At 50.4% G+C, this 18,003-nt stretch overlaps 1 protein-coding gene across 3 annotated transcripts; it reads right to left on the bottom strand.

Annotated features, from left to right (window-relative positions):
• Window positions 1-1,267: 1,267 nt before the first annotated feature.
• LOC120704666 lies at window positions 1,268-12,522 on the bottom strand. 3 transcript variants are annotated; one of them, XM_039989145.1, is made up of 12 exons: window positions 12,147-12,522; window positions 6,140-6,261; window positions 5,614-6,058; window positions 5,271-5,377; window positions 4,371-5,166; window positions 3,765-4,214; window positions 3,373-3,561; window positions 3,060-3,287; window positions 2,731-2,964; window positions 2,491-2,566; window positions 2,225-2,411; window positions 1,268-2,108 (listed from the first exon to the last, which is right to left on the bottom strand). In XM_039989145.1, exons 1-12 carry the CDS (start codon window positions 12,330-12,332, stop codon window positions 1,613-1,615), a joined length of 3,516 nt encoding a protein of 1,171 aa, XP_039845079.1. In that variant the 5' UTR covers window positions 12,333-12,522; the 3' UTR covers window positions 1,268-1,612. The 3 variants fall into 3 exon arrangements, with proteins under 3 accessions (XP_039845079.1, XP_039845087.1, XP_039845093.1); XM_039989153.1 differs by lacking the exon at window positions 12,147-12,522 and adding an exon at window positions 6,432-7,907; XM_039989159.1 differs by lacking the exon at window positions 12,147-12,522 and adding an exon at window positions 6,340-6,555.
• Window positions 12,523-18,003: the final 5,481 nt, after the last annotated feature.

The raw sequence follows: 18,003 nt of genomic DNA, 5'->3' as shown, positions 1-18,003 counted from the left end.
AGCCCTCCTGTTTTGCTCCCTTTGAACTATTTAAGGCTATTTGGAGTGGGCTAAAAAATAACTCATAGATCCAAATATGACCAAAGATGAGCGCGAGAAGACCCACGGTAATCCCTGGCTTCGTTGGTTCATTCCAGAAAGGAGGCAAAAGAACTGAGACAAGAACAAGAAATCAAATCTTATAAGTTGCCGGGCCAATAATTTTTAAAAAATGACCCAACATTTCAAAATAGAATGAGCAAACATTCATAAATGTTGAGACGGGAAGAAAGGTTGTATCCAGTAGATTCAATGGAAAAGTTGATGCAACCTTTTGAAAAAAAAAATGTTAAGCCAACATTTTCATATAAATGTTTAGTCAACAAGAAATCTTGGATCAACTAGTCATATATAAACGTTAAGCCAACATTTTCAGGGAAATGTTGGATCGAATAGCCTTATAAAAAGTTGAGGCAATCTTTTGAAAAAAAATAGCAAGCCAGCATTTTCAAAGAAATGATTAGTCAACAAGAAATCTTCAATCAACTAAATCTTATAAAAACAAGTTGACCAACATTTCCAAAAAAAATGTAGAGTCAACAAAAAAAAGCTGAAGCAACGTTTTTTAAGCTGAGGAAACATTTAAAAAAAACAATGAGACAATTAGAAACACTTCTTGTAATAAAAGGCCGGCCCAACATTTATAGAAAAATGTTGAGTCAGCAAGAAATGCCAAAGGGACTGGTTATTAATTATGTTATTTTTTGAAGAACTAATAATCAAGAAAAGGTAACTTATTAAGGGCATTACCAATCAAGAAAAGGTATATGCGGCTGTGAGCACAACTAGTACTAGGGTTATGATTTATTTATCAACTAATGGAACTGGTTTTGCGGCGAAAGAATAGGACATGGATGGAAAAATGAAAACAAACAAGAACGAAGTGCAAAGGAGACATCACGGGCATGCACCCACCAATGCTCGTAGTCGTATAGGGAAGACCACTCCTACACATTACATATATCGCAAACAAGAAGTACAAAAGCATTTTGATGCCAAGGTTTGGATATGTGTATCACTCAACTTTGAAGCAAATAAGCCGATAGAAGATATTGAAAAGCACAGCCCCCCAAAGTTACTGGTGAAAACGACATAGATAACGCAGTCAAGGCTTCCGCGGCGGCACCGGAGGCAGAGCAGCTGTCCTGGTGAGCTGACGTTGTAGTCAAGATTCAGTTTTGTTGCAGCTTACAGATGAGCTTGTAGTGCGTGATGGTGGAGGATAATATACATGGTACTCGAGAGCATTTCCGAATTTTATTAAGTTTCGTGTATATATACAATGCATTCAGCATGCCTATACGCTAGTATTAAACCTCAGACACTCGCACAAACCAAGCAAGTTGTTCGGCTGTAAATGTACCACGATGAGCAATACCATCCTCACACAAGCATCGCCCAATTACATGCTTCCCCAAGGATGAACTTATCCGGCGTTCTGATCGGCATCAGAGAGATTGATTACTCACGCTGCCATAGGGAGATTGAAATCTTGATCTTGACTCCCAAACACTCGCAGATCACTGTAAAATGCTGTTTCCGGCTTTCCGCAACCTCGACAAGCTATCAACTATCAACACTCAGTACTTGAACCATTCACAAACAACTGCTTATACCACGGTCCGTGCACCTGTTCTGACACCATTGCTGCTCTGATTAGCACTTCAGCTGCATTCGCCACTCGCTCAGTGAGTTTTGTTGCCCCGATGCGCCTCAGGGATGCATCAGCGAGCTTCCGGCCTTTCTCCCCACTGCCACCCAGGGTGATTGCCCGGAACGCACAGTACACAGACCGAGAGACCTTCTTGAAGACAGTGTCATCAGTCTGAAGGCTTTTAAGGAAGACCCTAGCCAAAATCTGCTTCCTGGTCTCCATCATTTCGTTTGATGAAGAGTTCATTGAGGCTGATGAACGCATCATCGCCTCAATGATCTTTTCAGTGCCAACATCTGCAAAGGTGTCTAGTAGCTTAGTGAGCATGTTGAACAGTTCCAAGGTTGCATTTCCCATTTCTGAAGAAGTTATCTTCGGGTTTTCACTCACTAAGACCTGATGCAAGACAAGGATGCTGCAAAAAGAAGAGAGGGGTAGGCAATTGGGTTCAGTCATTCCTTTATGGCAAATTATAGTGGTACCTCGTAAGAATGAAAACATGAAAAGTAGAATTTAGAAATAGTTTTTCACCTTGTCGCTATCACAATGACTTGTTGGAATTTACTCTGAACAGACCGCAACCTCATCCAATTGAGCATAAATGTCTCAGGAACAGACTGGCTTTGCACACCCTCCGTGCTGCTGATGAGTTGCAATAACCCGATCCTTATCAACCTGCCAAGTCTTTCTCCCCCGCATTCTGGTAGAGCTTTACTGTCTGCTTTGCAATATGCAGCATCAGCAGTGAAAACGGCAAATAGCAACTTGTCTGAAAGGAGAGAAAACAAAGAAAGTACCTGCTGTAGGTACCGCAGATCGTAGCTGACCTGGAACTGCAAGCCCACTTCGGAGAATGGCAACAAGCGGCTGGACCTGTTATGATGTTTGGGAAATCTCAGAACTTTTCAAGTGTATTCAGAACAGGAGAAAATGGTGGGTACAAACTAAAAAGCAGTTAACCTATTGTTAAAAAAGGTGGATGGGCATGGCATTGTGACTACAGGACCAAATGAAGCTGTTAGAAGTAATGTACTAACATGGTCTGCTGCTGGTAGAATCGATGGCGAACTGGCATGTTCATTCCACTGTTCTTCCACAATATCTTTCATGGAAGAAATCCAACAGGCAGTTGAAGGGAGAGAAGCTAACGCAGCAGAAGGGGAACCATAGCGAACAGCAAAAGACTTCTGCAGGTACTCTACTCCACCTGATCCCTTAATGATTGGTTCCAATAGTTGGAGGCGTGCTCTACTGACTTCTGCCTTTAGAGCCTGTGTTCATTAATGATTTTAGTCACGAGGCAAAAATGTAATTTCACCATATAACCCATCAATTTATTCAAAAGCAAACTCAATATAGTAAGGACCTTTAATTCTTCCATAGTGAAGCGCAAACCCTTGATGACAGAAAGAACAAATGAATTTGGACCTCTACAATCTGATTCAGGGACTTCAATCAGCTCTGCCAACAATTTATCATGAATCTTCTTCATCTCGTCTTCCTTTGAAGGAGAAGATAGTTTTCGCAGCTTATCCAGAGAGTACTGCAAAATTTGTCCTAGGTAATGTCTGTCCTGGGAGCCTGACTCAAGTACCTTTTCCACCAAAAACAACATAACTTGGGTTAGATATGCTTCATGATTCAACGTAAGTCCATAATACTAACCAAACTCAACTTACCTGGGTCAAAATTTCAAGGTTAATATTGTCATTTATTTCTTCTTTCCACCCTGTTGGAGCTAACTCTTGCAATGCTTCCCTGACTTCCTTTACCAGGCTGACCAGATAACTGTAATCTGGTGTGTCTCCTCGCATTGAATCCGCAACCACGTCCCAAAAAGCTTTCTCCATTGTTTCCTTGACTTTTACCTGACAACAAAAAGGATAAAGAAATAAAATTACACAGTAAGAAAATCATATCATACTGAGAGACCCACACCCTGAATTCAGACATTTGAGTTCCCCAGAAAGACCTCAATAATAATAAATTTTTTCTTCTACGATATACATTGCATTTTCTTATATTATTGTACTGCTGAACTCAATAATAATTTTACAAGACCGGAGCTAACCTTGAAATCACCTTCGACAGTACCAATACCATCAGAGATATCAGCAAAAGAGCCATGGATGTCATGGAGTATCTCATTGACTATTTGTTCATTTTCAGTTGGCATTTTTTCTGGAACTGCACTGCTCAGTCTGCTACTCATGTGTTTGCCTCCTTTGCTACTTTCAGATGAGGAACCGGAAGATCCAAACAGAGATTTGACTACTTGACTTGTCTTTTCAGCATCAATATTAGAATTCTTCTTAATTTCAGAAACAGTAGACTGTCCAGAAGAACACACAACTGAAGGAGATGCTATATTTGCAGCTGTAGCTGCAATGGAGCTCCTATCCTTCTTTGCTTGAAAGAATTTTGACCTTGTTTCAGATAAAGCAGATTCCATCCTTCCAATACCAGCTTCACCACCCAAGTGTTGAATCCTCTCCCTTAAAAGTTTCTGGTCTTCTGCAACCTGGATGAGGAACAGAAACTTAATTCAGCAGATGGTTCAAAATTGAAGATGTCAACAAACTTGATCCGCTTCTGTCAATAGATGAATTAAATGCACCCCAAGGCTCATTGCTAAAAATGATCAAGAAATAATTTCCACTGAATATACAAATCATACCTGTTTCTGAATGGCTTTAAAATCACCGCCTAGGTTATCTGATTGGGCTTCATTAGTTATTTTGCATGTTTGGATCATTGACAGTTCAAGCCTGCATGCGACTTGAATAAGATCTTCCTCTAGTGATTTCGCATCTTTTGCTTTCCATGCCACAAAATGGTAAAGATAAGCACACCAAGCTTTATCAAAGGCAACCAACTGAGTTCTGAATTTCTTCCGATCAGCAACAATGGACGAGGACTCCTCGTAACTAGAACATCCAGGAGAGGCAACATCTAGCACTGACTGACTCAATATGCAAGCACCATCTAAGGCATGAAGTATTGTTTTAACCAGCAATTCAAATTCCTTCACAAAGTTTGTTGCTGACTCCACAAGCAATTTCTCTCGCTCACCCTGTCCACTAAGAACAGATTTTGGATGACCTAGTATCATGTATGCACAAAGTGCAATCCTTTGTGCATATCTAGACAGCTTGCCAGAGTCATGATTTCCAACCCTTTTAGGTGCTGATTTATTTCTTGGGTGGATCCTTCTCTTTGGTGATCCCAGGTGCTTTAGAAGATGGTCAATATTTTCTGGTATTGATGAATTTGATGACTGAGAGAGAAGAAAACGACTCTCCAACCGGTCAAGCAACGCCTTGGTGGTCTGGAGAACTGTGGGGGATTCAATGCATATAGCTAATTCTTCAAATGGCATAGAAACAACTGATTGCTGATTTATTCCCAGCGAATCGAATGCCCTAGCCAACACCACTGTTGTTTTCCTAGAAGTTATGAATCTTCTCCAGCATCTGAAGCACAAAAAAATGCAATGATATTTTTTAAATGAATCATAAGCTACACATGGAAGCCAGACAATTATTTGGAAATTGCAGAATGTACTATAAGATGATACCTTGCCAGTTTTCTTGAAAGAAATTCTCCGTTTTTAACCGAACTGCTGCGCATAGATCCATGAGGACTTCCTCGCTGCTTCAGATAATCAGCCCTCTGCTGCTTTGCCTGCTTTTGCATATAGATGGTTATGGCATAAGTTAAAAAGCTGAAAAAAATCAGTGACGGAGCTAGGATTGGAACATGAGGAGGGGCCAATTAAGTCAAATTATGGGCTAAATATTAAAACATGCAGTTAAATCCTTCTCTATCTAAATAATTTAAATGCAAAATAACTGGACCACAAGGTATTAGCTCTGTCCCTGGAAAAATTTACATTAATGCTGCATCAAAGAAATGCATACCCTCTGAAGTTTGTCTTCCAATTGCTCTTTTAACTTGCCCCTCTCAGTTTCTTTCTGGTTAGAGGCAGTCTTGGCAGCAACTTGGACCTGCAAGAGCCTAACCTGTGCCCGTCTTTTCTCAGATTCCAGCAGCCCTGACTGTCTCTTCTCAGCAGCAGTACGCTTCTGCTGGATTGCAGAACGTACACGCTCCCTGTACTTGTTCTCCCAAGTCAGTCTTTGCACGAAAAACCTTTTGGTTCTCTCCTCCAATGCAGCCCGCCTCTGCAAACGTGCATGCAGGAGTTCCATACGGTTCTTCTCAGCCTGCCGAACCCGCGATTCGACTCTCATTCCGAGTTCTTCCCTTTCCCTCTCAAACCTCGTCTCAGCATCATTTTTTGCAGCCTGTCGCAGCTCGTCCAGCTTAGCCAACCGGCTCTGTTCCTTTGCCAAGAGGCTCAACCTGCAGTTGACATAAGTTTTTCTATGTTGCTTTTCCAAATAAACAGAGTAATGTAATCTACTGTGTTCCTCTTTTGAATACCTCTTCTGCTTGGCGGACACAAGCTTTGCTTCCAAGAGCTGCCCACGATCCTCCTTCTCAGATAACCCTGAAGGACTCCTAATTGAGCGCCTTGCTTTGGAGGACAATATTTCATGGAATTGCTGGGGGATAACAGCTCATATAAGATATAGACGATACCAAACATATACAGATTTCTACTCTACTGACCTAAATCAAACCTTGCAATAAGTAATCGACCAAGCATGAGCTTCATGAGTCCATAGAGCTGGCAATAACACCTAAACTGTAACTCTAACACTCTAAGATATACCTCAAGTCGAGTGTCATGCTGCACCCCAATTTGATCAACGAAGCTAATCATGGTGTGTTAAGACTGCTACTTGCTCAAGGTAACACAGAGTTCGCAGTGTCACCTTCTGATTCACATACTACCGACACATTGCACATGTACTAACCCCCCCCCCCCCCCCCCCCGCTCTTTGATGCTACTCCGAGTCTCCGACTCGCAAGTACTCCACCAACCAACACGAAATTTAAACAGCGAGTCCGGTTTACATCGCATTAACATCTCAATCGATCCACCGACAGACCCAACAGGGACGAAACTGTTACTACTGTTCCTGAGACTGACTCTGATCCAACTGGGCCTCGGCGCTCATCTCGGCCCAAGCTCCCAAACATGCGTGTATCCGGCCGTGAGTGGATTCGGCCCGAGTAGTGGTGTGAGTGAGCTGGCGCCTGCGTGCGCGTCGCGTTGCCGGGTTCCTTGCTTAAGAGGAAAGAAGGAGCAGAGCTCCGGCATGTATGAACAAACACAACAACTCTCTCATGGAGTAACCTGTCCTCCGACCGAATTCCCTCTCTTCCTCCCGCGAACTCTTCCTCTGATCCGCTCCTCTCCTCGGTAGCTGACATCCTGGTATCAGATTCACTATCCTGGATCCCCTTCCCCCTCACGATCACTTTACCCGACTCCAAAAGCGCGCTGGTGCCATGGATCCCGCCGTCAAGCTCGTCCTCGACGAGATGCAACAGCAGTTCTCCGAGGAGCTCCGTAAGGGCCTCTCCGAGCACGACGACAAGTGGGATCAGCGATTCCTCAACCTCGAGCACACCCAGAGCGCTCGGTTGGATCGCCTGGAGGAGGCGGCGCAGGTGTTCGACGATTGGCGCCCGCGCATCAAAGCCACCGTCGACGACGTCAAGCTCGAGCTCGGGAAGGTCACCCGCTTCTGGGATCGCTCCTTCCGCGAGCGCGCCGTCCAGGAGCCTCCGATCTTCCCCACCCCGCAGTCGGCGATGGAGCGCCTACCTGCTCCTACCGGCGCCGACGGCCCCAATGGGCACCGCGTTGATCCACAACCCCGGGATGCAGGATTCGGATCCGTGCTGATCCAGTCCCACATCCCGGTCAAGGGTGCGTCCTCTCACTCATCCCCCAGCCCTCACCCCCATCCCTCCCTGGTGTCCTCTGGTTTCTCGCGGGACAATCCGCTTCTCGGCAAACTCCCCAAATTACACTTCCACCGATTCGATGGCGACAACCCCCGCCTCTGGATCTCTAGATGTCAGGATTATTTTGAGATGTACTCTGTTGATTCCAGTTTTTGGGTTCGCCTTGCTCTGAATCAACTCGATGGTGCAGCCGCGCGTTGGTCCCAATCTGTGGCCAAACGTCTTAAACAGTGTTCGTGGTCTGAATTTTCGTCTATGTTGCTTGAGCGTTTTGGTCGGGATCAACAGGAATCCTTGATCCGTCAGCTTTACCACATCCGCCAAACCACAACAGTCACTGATTATGTCGATCGATTCTCTGAACTTGTCGACCAGCTCATTGCTTATGAACATACCACTGATCCCATGTATTACACCATTCGATTCCTGGATGGCTTGCGAGATGACATTCGTTCTGTTGTACAAGTTCAGAGACCGTCTACTCTCGATACTGCTTGTTCCCTCGCTTTGTTGCAGGAGGAAGTGGCCGGTCCGGCGTCTCGACGGGATGCTCGTCGTCCTGATGCTGGGTTTCAGTGGAGGCCGCCGCCTCCCAGAGGGCCTCTACCACTTCCGGCACCGCCTCGCGTGGACAAGCCGCCTGCTCCATCCCTCGTTTCAGCAGACAAGCACGCGGCCGACTCCGACAAGCCATCGGTCGACAAGTTCGCGGCGCTCAAAGCCTATTGGCGCGCTCGCGGTCTCTGCGACAAGTGCGCTGAGCGTTGGCGTCCGGGTCATCAGTGCGCGACGACAGTACAGTTGCATGTCGTGCAGGAACTCATGGACCTCTCTTTGGATGTGGGTGATCATGTTGGGCTGTCCGATTCGGCAGACACATATCCCAGCTCTTCTACTTCGAGTGATCAGGCACACTTGTTTGCCACTCTCTCCTTGGATGCTCTCGCAGGCTCAGATGGTCCCAAGACAATGCGATTCATGGGCTCTCTTCAGGGACAGGACATTCTGATTTTGGTCGACTCCGGCAGCACCCACTCTTTTGTGAGTATTTTAGTGGCCGTTCGTCTCCAGGGAGTTCAGCCTCTTTCTCGGCCAATTCGAGTGCAAGTGGCCAACGGCACCGTTCTGCAGTGTTCTCACCATTTACCAAATGCAATTTGGTCGATCGATGATCACAATTTTTCAGCTGATCTGCGGGTGCTCCCTCTGCAACATTTTGACTTAATATTGGGCATGGATTGGCTTGAAAGCTTTAGCCCTATGAAGATTCACTAGAAATCCAAGTGGATGGCTATACCATATGATGCTTCATCTGTCACACTCCAGGGTCTCTTACCTCATGTTCCCACTGATACAGTGGTCCAGCTTTGCAGTATTGCTGTTGCAACCTCTGATGATCATCCTTTGCAGCCTGAGGTCTCCTCCTTACTTTTTGAATTTGCTTCGGTTTTTTCCCCAGTTTCTGGCTTACCACCGTCTCGTACCTGCGACCCCCTCTGGTGGCGAGGGCCAAACCGGTTTTCATTCGGCCATATCGTTACCCTCCGGCCCTGAAATCCGAGATTGAGAAACAAGTACAAGAAATGCTGGATAAAGGACTGATCCAACATAGCAGCAGCCCGTTTTCTTCTCCACTGCTCCTCGTCAAGAAAAAAGACGGCTCCTGGAGACCGTGTGTGGATTACCGGTACTTAAATGCCTTGACAGTTCGCGGCCAGTTTCCTATTCCTGTGTTTGATGAGTTAGTGGACGAATTGGCCGGCTCCTCCTGGTTCTCCACGCTGGATTTGAACTCTGGATTCCATCAGATTCGTATGAAGGCTGGAGAGGAGCACAAGACGGTGTTCCAGACGCACTTCGGTCATTTCGAATTCAAGGTGATGTCATTTGGCCTCTGTGGCGCTCCTGCCTCCTTCTAGGGCGCCATGAACTCTACTCTGCAACCCCTCCTCCGCAAATGCGTTTTGGTGTTCTTCGACGATATTCTCGTCTACAGCAGTTCTTTTGCAGACCATTTGGCCGATCTGCGGGTAGTATTTCAACTCCTCTCTCGTGATCAGTGGCAAGTGAAGTTATCCAAATGCACATTTGCACAGCGACAGATCGCTTATCTCGGGCATATCATCAGTGCAGAGAGGGTCGCCACGGATTCTCGGAAAATTGATGCTGTTGTTTCATGGCCTCCTCCTTCCAATACCAAGGAACTTCGCAGCTTCCTCGGGCTCGCTGGTTATTATCGCAAATTTGTCCGTCACTTTGCCATCATTGCACGGCCCCTTTCTGATCTCAAGAAGAACGCTATCTTTGTTTGGACTGTCGATCATCAAGCGGCATTTGACGCCCTCAAGACCGCTCTGAGCTCTGCCCCAGTACTAGCTACACCAGATTTCAGCAAGCCGTTTTGCTTGGAAACAGATGCTTGCGCAAACGGCATTGGCGCCGTGCTTATGCAGTCCGGCCACCAGCTGGCGTACATCAGTAAACCCCTCGGCCCCAAGACAGCCGGTTTATCAACCTACGAAAAAGAGTATCTGGCGATTCTGCTGGCAGTAGAGCAATGGCGTTCGTACTTGCAACACGCCGAGTTCACCATTTTCACATATAAGCGCAGCCTGGTTCACTTGACCGACCAGCGTCTGAACACTCCCTGACAGCAGCGGGTTTTCACCAAGCTCCTGGGCCTCCAATACAGAATCGTGTACGAACAAGGTACCGACAACAAGGTCACTGATGCTTTGTCCCGCCGACCTCACGAGCCCGACAGCTCTCTCTGTTCTATCTCCTCTTGTGTTTCATCCTGGACCTCAACTATCATTCAGGGGTATGCCGTCGACCCTGACGCTCAGTTGCTTTTGGCCAAGTTATCTGTCGATCCTTCGGCTGTTCCACAGTTTTCCCTCCATGATGGGGTACTCAGGTACAAGAACCGTTTATGGTTAGGTTCTAATTCTGCTCTCCAGCATCAAATCATGTCAGCTCTGCATGATTCTCCGGCCGGTGGCCATTCGGGCTTCCCAGTAACTTACTGCCGCATCAAGCAGCTCTTTGCCTGGAAATCAATGAAGTCGGCTGTCAAAACTTTTATGGCTTCTTGTCAGATATGCCAACAGGCCAAACCAGACTGCTCCAAAGCTCCCGGTCTTTTGCAACCACTCCCCATACCATCTGCGACATGGCAAATGCTCACCATGGATTTTGTCGAAGGCCTTCCAAACTCCCAGGGCAAGAATTGTATCCTCGTGGTGGTCGACCGTTTCACCAAATACGGTCATTTCTTAGCTTTGGCTCACCCTTTCACTGCTGCGGGCGTCGCCAAGCTATTCTTTGACAACATCTACAAGCTTCATGGTCTTCCTGATTCCATCGTCTCCGACCGTGACAAGATCTTCACAAGCTTGTTCTGGCAAGAGTTGTTCAAGCTCGTCAAAGTTTCTCTTCGCCTGAGCACCAGCTATCACCCGCAAACAGACGGACAATCTGAGCGTGTCAACCAATGTCTGGAGACGTTCCTTCGCTGTTTCGTCCACTCTTGCCCCTCTAAGTGGATGGACTGGCTCAGTTCGGCCGAATTTTGGTACAACACTGCTCCACACTCCGCCATTGGCTGTTCTCCCTTTGAAGCACTATATGGCTATGCTCCCCGCAGTCTGGGTCTTTCCTCCCCTTCCAGCCGTTCTGCTGATGTCTCCTCTTGGGCTCAAGACTGGCAACTGATAAACCGGCTTCTCCAGCAACATCTTTACCGCGAACGGAACCGAATGAAGATGCAAGCCGATAAGCACAGGTCAGATCGTTCCTTTGCTGTGGGCGACTTTGTCTTCCTGAAACTCCAGCCCTATGTCCAGTCCTCCCTCGCTCCACGGGCTAATGCCAAGTTGGCATTCAAATACTTCGGCCCCTACCAAATCATTGGCAAGATTGGTTCTGTCGCTTACAAGCTCCAGTTGCCTCCGACTGCTTCAATCCATGATGTCTTCCACGTGTCGCAGTTGAAGAAGGCCGCCTCTTCCAGTGCTCAGGTCTCCCCTACACCACCTTACCCTACAGACTCTTTGCAGATCCCGGAGCGTATTCTGTCGAAGCGCATGGTGTCCAAGGGCGTTCGTTCCGTTCAGCAGGCCCTCATCCTGGCCGGAATCCATGGCCACCTGGGAAGATCTTGAAGCTCTCCGCCAGCGCTTCCCTTCTGCTCCCGCTTGGGGACAAGCGGGCTCTTTACAGGGGGGGCGTGTTACTACCGTTCCTGAGACTGACTCTAATCCAACTGGGCCTCGGCACTCATCTCGGCCCAAGCTCCCAAACATGCGTGTATCCGGCCGTGAGTGGATTCGGCCCGAGTAGTGGTGTGAGTGAGCTGGCGCCTGCGTGCGCGTCGCGTTGCGGGGTTCCTTGCTTAAGAGGAAAGAAGGAGTAACCTGTCCTCCGACCGAATTCCCTCTCTTCCTCTCGCGAACTCTTCCTCTGATCCGCTCCTCTCTCCTCGGTAGCTAACAGAAACAGTGCGGTGAAGTAGTGGTGACGTAATTTAATTTCTACGTCACGTCAGGAGGAAGGGAGGACACAGACCCACCTGCCTCCGGAGATGCGCCTCGCTGAGCTTGGCCTCGATCTGCTCGGCCGTCGGCGCCCCGCCGCCGGCGCCGCCCCGCGCCCGGAGGAGCCTCCGCCTGATCCTCGGCGGCACCCTGGCAGGCGGCGGCGACCCCTCCTCCGCCGCCGCCGGTATCTCCAGCGCCACCGCCTCCGGCACCACCATTCCGCCGACCGGTCGCCGGATCACACCCACGCTCCGTTCGGAACTCGCCGATGCCGCGCCGCAACCGGATGAAACGAATGCCGGCGGGATCTCGAAGGCCACTCGGGACTCGACTCTTCTCTTCGCTTCGTGTTTCCGGAGGGCTGCTGGCGCCGGCCCCGGGCGTCTCGCTCGCGAGTCGCGAGGGTGTTTGGAGCGGATCTGAGGGTGTTTCGGTAATCTTCACATGGATGCTTTTGATTCCAAACTTTCAGGGGCCGGACCGGGAGAGGGGCGCGTACGCCATTTCTGGTTTTCCACCCGTGTGCGGACGAAAATGCCATTGCTCCAAGATTATCATTAACTTACGATAAATAATTTTGCATTATGAAACCCGTGAATCCTCTCTAAATTCACTTCAGGAACCATACAGCAGATTGGAACTAAAAAGTAAATTTCCATCTTAATTGCCTCCATCATTTTTAAATGTTTGTCATGTGGCGTGGTGTTGCTGTCCCGGAGATTATTTATCATCTCCGTCACAAAATAGCGATATTGATTATAGTGTCATTTGTATATTGCTCTAACTCTCTCACGTAGAAATTTGAGTTTGTAAAATAAAATAGTTTAAATATATCAAGAAATTATATTAAAAAAGAGTGCTAGATCAAACATCTTCACTACGCCTAAAGCTCCAGCTCCAATTTTTTTTAAAAAAAAATCTTAGAGTTTGGGGATGTGTCAACTAGCCCTATTCATATTGTGTTATCTATATTCTCACTCCATAAACTCCATCTAGACCCCTAATGAGTTTTGGTTAATTGAATGACAACATAATTAAAGGACTAACACTTTATTTGAGATATTATGAGTACGGATTTATTTGTATATCATTATGTGTATTATCCCATGTATCAAGAAATCAAATAAAAGAGAGCTTATTGAACAAAGTCAAGCATGTTGTGATGAGAAATGAGAAAAAGTTTTCATGTAATGACAATATATGGTTTCTATTCATGGTTTGACATATTTGAAGAATATTTGAGATATAAAATTATTAAGAAGTATTATTGCAAGGCTTCATGGAGTTAAACAAAAAGAGAAGACATACACCTATGTGCTACATATTGGTCTTATATTGTGAAGCTTGCAATGCTTGGAATATTATTATCAAATCATGGTTACAAAGCAAGACAAGCACATTATGAAGAAAAAAATAGAAACAAGTGTTTATGCGTTATTTGTTAATTTCTTGTCGGGTTCCATGATTAGGGGCACCCAGTCATGGGACTCAAATCGCCCTAAAACGCGGGCCCACGAAGACATACAGCCTCCTTCCAATCTGGAAGAAAAGAAAAGACTCAAAGAAGCTCAATACGCGGCCCACGTGCACAGTGTGGCCCATCCGCACCCCCTCGAACCCGCGGGACGATCTCCACCTCGCTCGAGGGCTCCCCGCTGAGACCCTCGACTGCGCCCCGCATCTCCGCCTCGCTCGAGGGTAGCGAACCTACCCTCGGGGGAGCGGGTTGTCTCTGCCTCGCTCGAGGGCAGCGAGCCTACTCTCCAGAGAGCGGATCATCTCCGTCTCGCTCGAGGCCACCCCTCGACGGAAAGGACAAACGGCCCTTCTGCTCACCCGCTCGCCGTATGGAAGCATTAAATTCCAACCACTCCTCCACAGCGCCCGGGTCAAACGGCGTCAGGCCGCCATTCCTCACAGTGGCTGTGACCGGAGTCTCGTCCCCCAACTCTGGTCACTGCTCTGCCATTCCGGACGTTGTGGCGACACTGTGGGAATCTGCGACGCAGTGCAAGACATGCTCGGCACTGCTCCAGCCACTGTGCAGCCAACTCCCCATACCACCTTCGTACTTTCCCCTCCGCGGAGCCCTCGAACGGCATGGGCACGACCCTCGGAAGCGGCTCCGGCCTTGACTAGGACGAGACCCTGGCCCGTAGGACCCTCGGAACGTCGCCACGCCACGCCTGGAGGACGGTACCCCCTACAGCAACGACCACACCACCTGCTGGAGCTACAGGGACACCGGCGCGATCTCCACAAGGCCCAGGACGACGTCCAGGACGACGGCCACGCCAGGCGCCATACCCCACAGTGTACTTTCCACAGCGCTCGACCACTGCACTCCCGCGATTCGGGGAGAAGACGACGACTTCCACGACTTCCTATGCATGTACACCGCCCCTCCTTGTGTCTATAAAAGGAGGAGGCGGGCTTTCCTTTAGGGGGATCGATCCATCCGGTAGAACACAACACCCAGCACTACTCACGGAACACATGCGCTCTTCTGAGCCCCGATATTGGTACTAGCCTCAATCAACTCCTCCTCTAGCAGAGACCTGGGACCTTCCCTCCCTCTCTCGCCTCGCTTGTACCCCCTACTACAGGCACCCCCGGTGCAAGACAGTACAGTGCTCTCGCACACTCTTTGCTGGACGTACGGCCCCACGGCCGAAACCAGGATAAACCCGTGCGTGACTGTGTTGCCTCTTGCATCAACATCTGGGACGAGGAACACGCAGCATCATCACTAGTTGGGTCCGGACCGCCGGGTCAGGACAGTGACAGTTGGTGCGCTAGGTAGGGGCCGCTGCGTGACATTTCTCTTTTGTTCCCATTTGATCTCCAGGGATGGCGAGCAGATCCAACCCATTTCCAATGGGCGCCTCGGATCCGCTCCCAGCGGGATACGTGATTTGGTTCAGGAGTCTTGAGTTCAGGGCAACCGGCAACGGTTACCTCATGGAGCTCCTCTCGCCCGGACGCAACCCCGACACTCTGACTTCACCAGCCCGGCGCAACAGGCGCTTGGGCCCGCACTCGCGACAAGCGCGCATGGAGCGGCGCAGGGCGGCACGCCTCAGCTCCCCCACGTGGGTTGAGGGTGGCATGTCGCAGCTCAGCGCCGCGACCGACGGGGCCACCGCTTCGTCATCACGCTGCCGCCTATGCCTCTTCGTCCAGCACCAACTTCACCGAGTATGAGGATCTGCCGGGTCATCACCTTCTCTCGATCCGTAACCTCATCGCATCATCTCCTGACGACTCCTACCCCGAGACGGCGAGCTCGATCGCCAACGACATCAACTTCTTCATGAACAACTTCACGGCCGAGGAGGCCGAGGACTACTCCGAGGTCCGCGACCCCGACGTTTTCCGATCGTTCCAGCTTGCAGCGGCTTACTGCCTCACCTACTCCGAGGACTCCAGCGAGGGGGATTACGATCCCACTCAGGAGTGCTTCATGGCCGAACTCGCGGACGGACAGAACGACAACGCCCCGGGCAATGACGGGAACGGCGGGGCAGATGCGCAGGCAAATCAAGAGGTGGTGCCTGTTGCGACCCCTTCTTCTTCGTCAAGCTCGGCGGCGCGGCAGGCACAGCTGGCGCAACTCAAGGAGCTTCAAGCCAAGCTCGACGAGCAGCGTCAGCAGACACAGGAGCTGCGCACCGCACTTGAGCAGCAGCGCACCATGCATGGCGCGCGTGCCCAACTTGCGGGACACGCTGCCCGGGAGCGGATCCTAGCCGACGACAACATCGACAAACCTCCGGAACTAAAAACGGCCGGCGAAAAACTCGTCGCTGCGGCCTACCTACTCCAAGCAATGCCTGAGCCATCGACGACTTCGGGTCGCAACCTGCGCCGCAAGACACAAGTGCTCATCAAGCAGGCAGCCGTGCAGCAGGCCGAGAGCTCTACGTCTCGCATGCGCTCGATAGTCCCGAAACACAGAGGTACAGCACACCAGGGCCATGAGGCTTCAATGCACACTCCGCCAGGAGTGTAGGGAAAGGCAGCCGCAGCGGACGGTGCGAAAGCACCCTCGGTGCACGACCGCATCGGAAAGACTCCCGCAAGGGAGCTACTCCACGACACGCGCGGACACGCCGGCGACGGCGACGCCCGTAACATCATCAACGGCAGGAAGTACACCCCTCGACGGGGTGGCCGCTTCGACCCCGAGCACGACAGGGGCGAGTTACCGGAGCCTCCGGGCACCCGTGTGTTCAGCCGGGAGATTCGTACCGCTCCCTTTCCCCCGCGCTTTCGACAGCACACCACCCTCGTCAAGTACTCGGGAGAGACCGATCCCGCGGTCTGGCTCAACGACTATCGCCTAGCATGTCAGCTGGGCGGTGCGACGGACGACGCAGTTTTCATCCGCAACCTCCCCCTTCACCTCGCCAACGCCACACGAACGTGGCTCGAGCACTTGCCCGCGGACCAGATCCACGACTGGGCCGACCTAGTCAAAATCTTCGTGGGTAACTTCCAGGGCACTTACGTGCACCCTGGGAACTCCTGGGACCTCAAAGGGTGTCGACAGAAGCCCAATGTCACCCACGTCGAAGTCATCAACGCCTTCCTCGAAGGCACGACATGCAGGAACCTGGTGCAAGAGCTTGTGCGAAGCCGTCCCGCCAATACTAACGAGTTGTTCGATGCCGCCACCAACTATGCCGCCGGCGAGGAGGCAGTTGGTGCCATCTTTGATGACAAGGCGAACAAGCACTAGGAAGATGCACCCGCAGAGGGGGGCAGCGCCAAGACCAACGCCGACGCCAAAAAGCAAAAGTGGGGAAAGAAAGGAAAGAAGCCGGCCCCACCGAACCAGGGCGGGCCGGGACAGGCGGAGGACTCCGACGAGGCCTTCATCGCTGCCTCTGACCGCAAAGGGCCTCGAGGCCCCCCTCGAGGCGGTGGCGGCCTTTTTCGACGACATGCTCAAGAAGCCGTGCCCTTACCACAAGGGCTCGGTCAACCACACCCTCGAGCAGTGCGAGATGCTCCGGAAGTACTATAACCGCGTCGCGCATCGCGACGAGGACAAGAAGAAGGATGCTGGCGACAAAGGTGGAGACGACGAGTTCCCCCCGGTGGAGAACGCCTTCTTCATTTTCGGAGGACCGACGACGAATATGACCTCTCGGCAGCGCAAGCGTGAGTGCCGGGACGTCTTCTCCGTCACCAAGGCCACGCCATCCTACCTCGACTGGTCAGAGGACACCATTTCCTTCGGCCGCGAGGACCACCCTGACTACGTCCCGCACCCGGGACGGTATCCACTTGTTGTCGACCCCATCATCGGCAACACCCGCTTCTCCAAGGTGCTCATGGACGGAGGCAGCAGCCTCAACATCATGTACGCCCACACCTTGGAGCTCATGGGGATCGGATTGGACAAGCTCCGCCCCAGCAAGTCGCCATTCCATGGCGTTGCGCCGGGGAAGCGAGTCTAACCCCTCGACCAGATCGACCTACCCGTCTGCTTCAGCACGGCAGCCAACTTCCGCAAGGAAGTGCTCACCTTCGAGGTGGTGGGGTTTCGGGGAGCCTACCACGCCATCCTTGGCCGTCCCTGCTACGCCAAGTTCATGGCCATCCCCAACTACACCTACCTCAAGTTGAAGATGCCGGTTCCAAAGGGTGTCATCATCGTCGACTCCTCGTTCGAGCACGCCTACGAGTGCGACGTCGAGTGCGTCGAGCACACGGAGGCTCAAGCGGAGGACGAGGCCCTCGCAGCCACCCTCGACAAGATGGCAAGCGAGGCTTTGGACTCCACGCACCGGCACGCAGGCAGCTTCGAACCCGCCGAAGGTATCAAGAAGGTGCCCCTCAACCCGAACCACCCCAACGACAAGGCATTGCAGGTCAGCGCTA

Source organism: Panicum virgatum, chromosome 1K (genome assembly GCF_016808335.1).
Source record: "Panicum virgatum strain AP13 chromosome 1K, P.virgatum_v5, whole genome shotgun sequence".
Taxonomy (NCBI): Eukaryota; Viridiplantae; Streptophyta; class Magnoliopsida; order Poales; family Poaceae; genus Panicum; species Panicum virgatum.
This window is presented reverse-complemented; position numbering and strand designations above follow the sequence as displayed.

Bases quoted from the DNA above. Each gene is read 5' to 3' on its own strand.
- LOC120704666 (XM_039989145.1), bottom strand. From the start codon at position 12,332: ATGGTGGTGCCGGAGGCGGTGGCGCTGGAGATACCGGCGGCGGCGGAG. The intron at 3,288-3,372 runs GTAAGTTGAGTT...TTGGTGGAAAAG, and splicing joins ACCTTGAAATTTTGACCCAG to GTACTTGAGTCAGGCTCCCA. The intron at 2,109-2,224 runs GTGAAAAACTAT...TTCTTTTTGCAG, and splicing joins GTCATTGTGATAGCGACAAG to CATCCTTGTCTTGCATCAGG.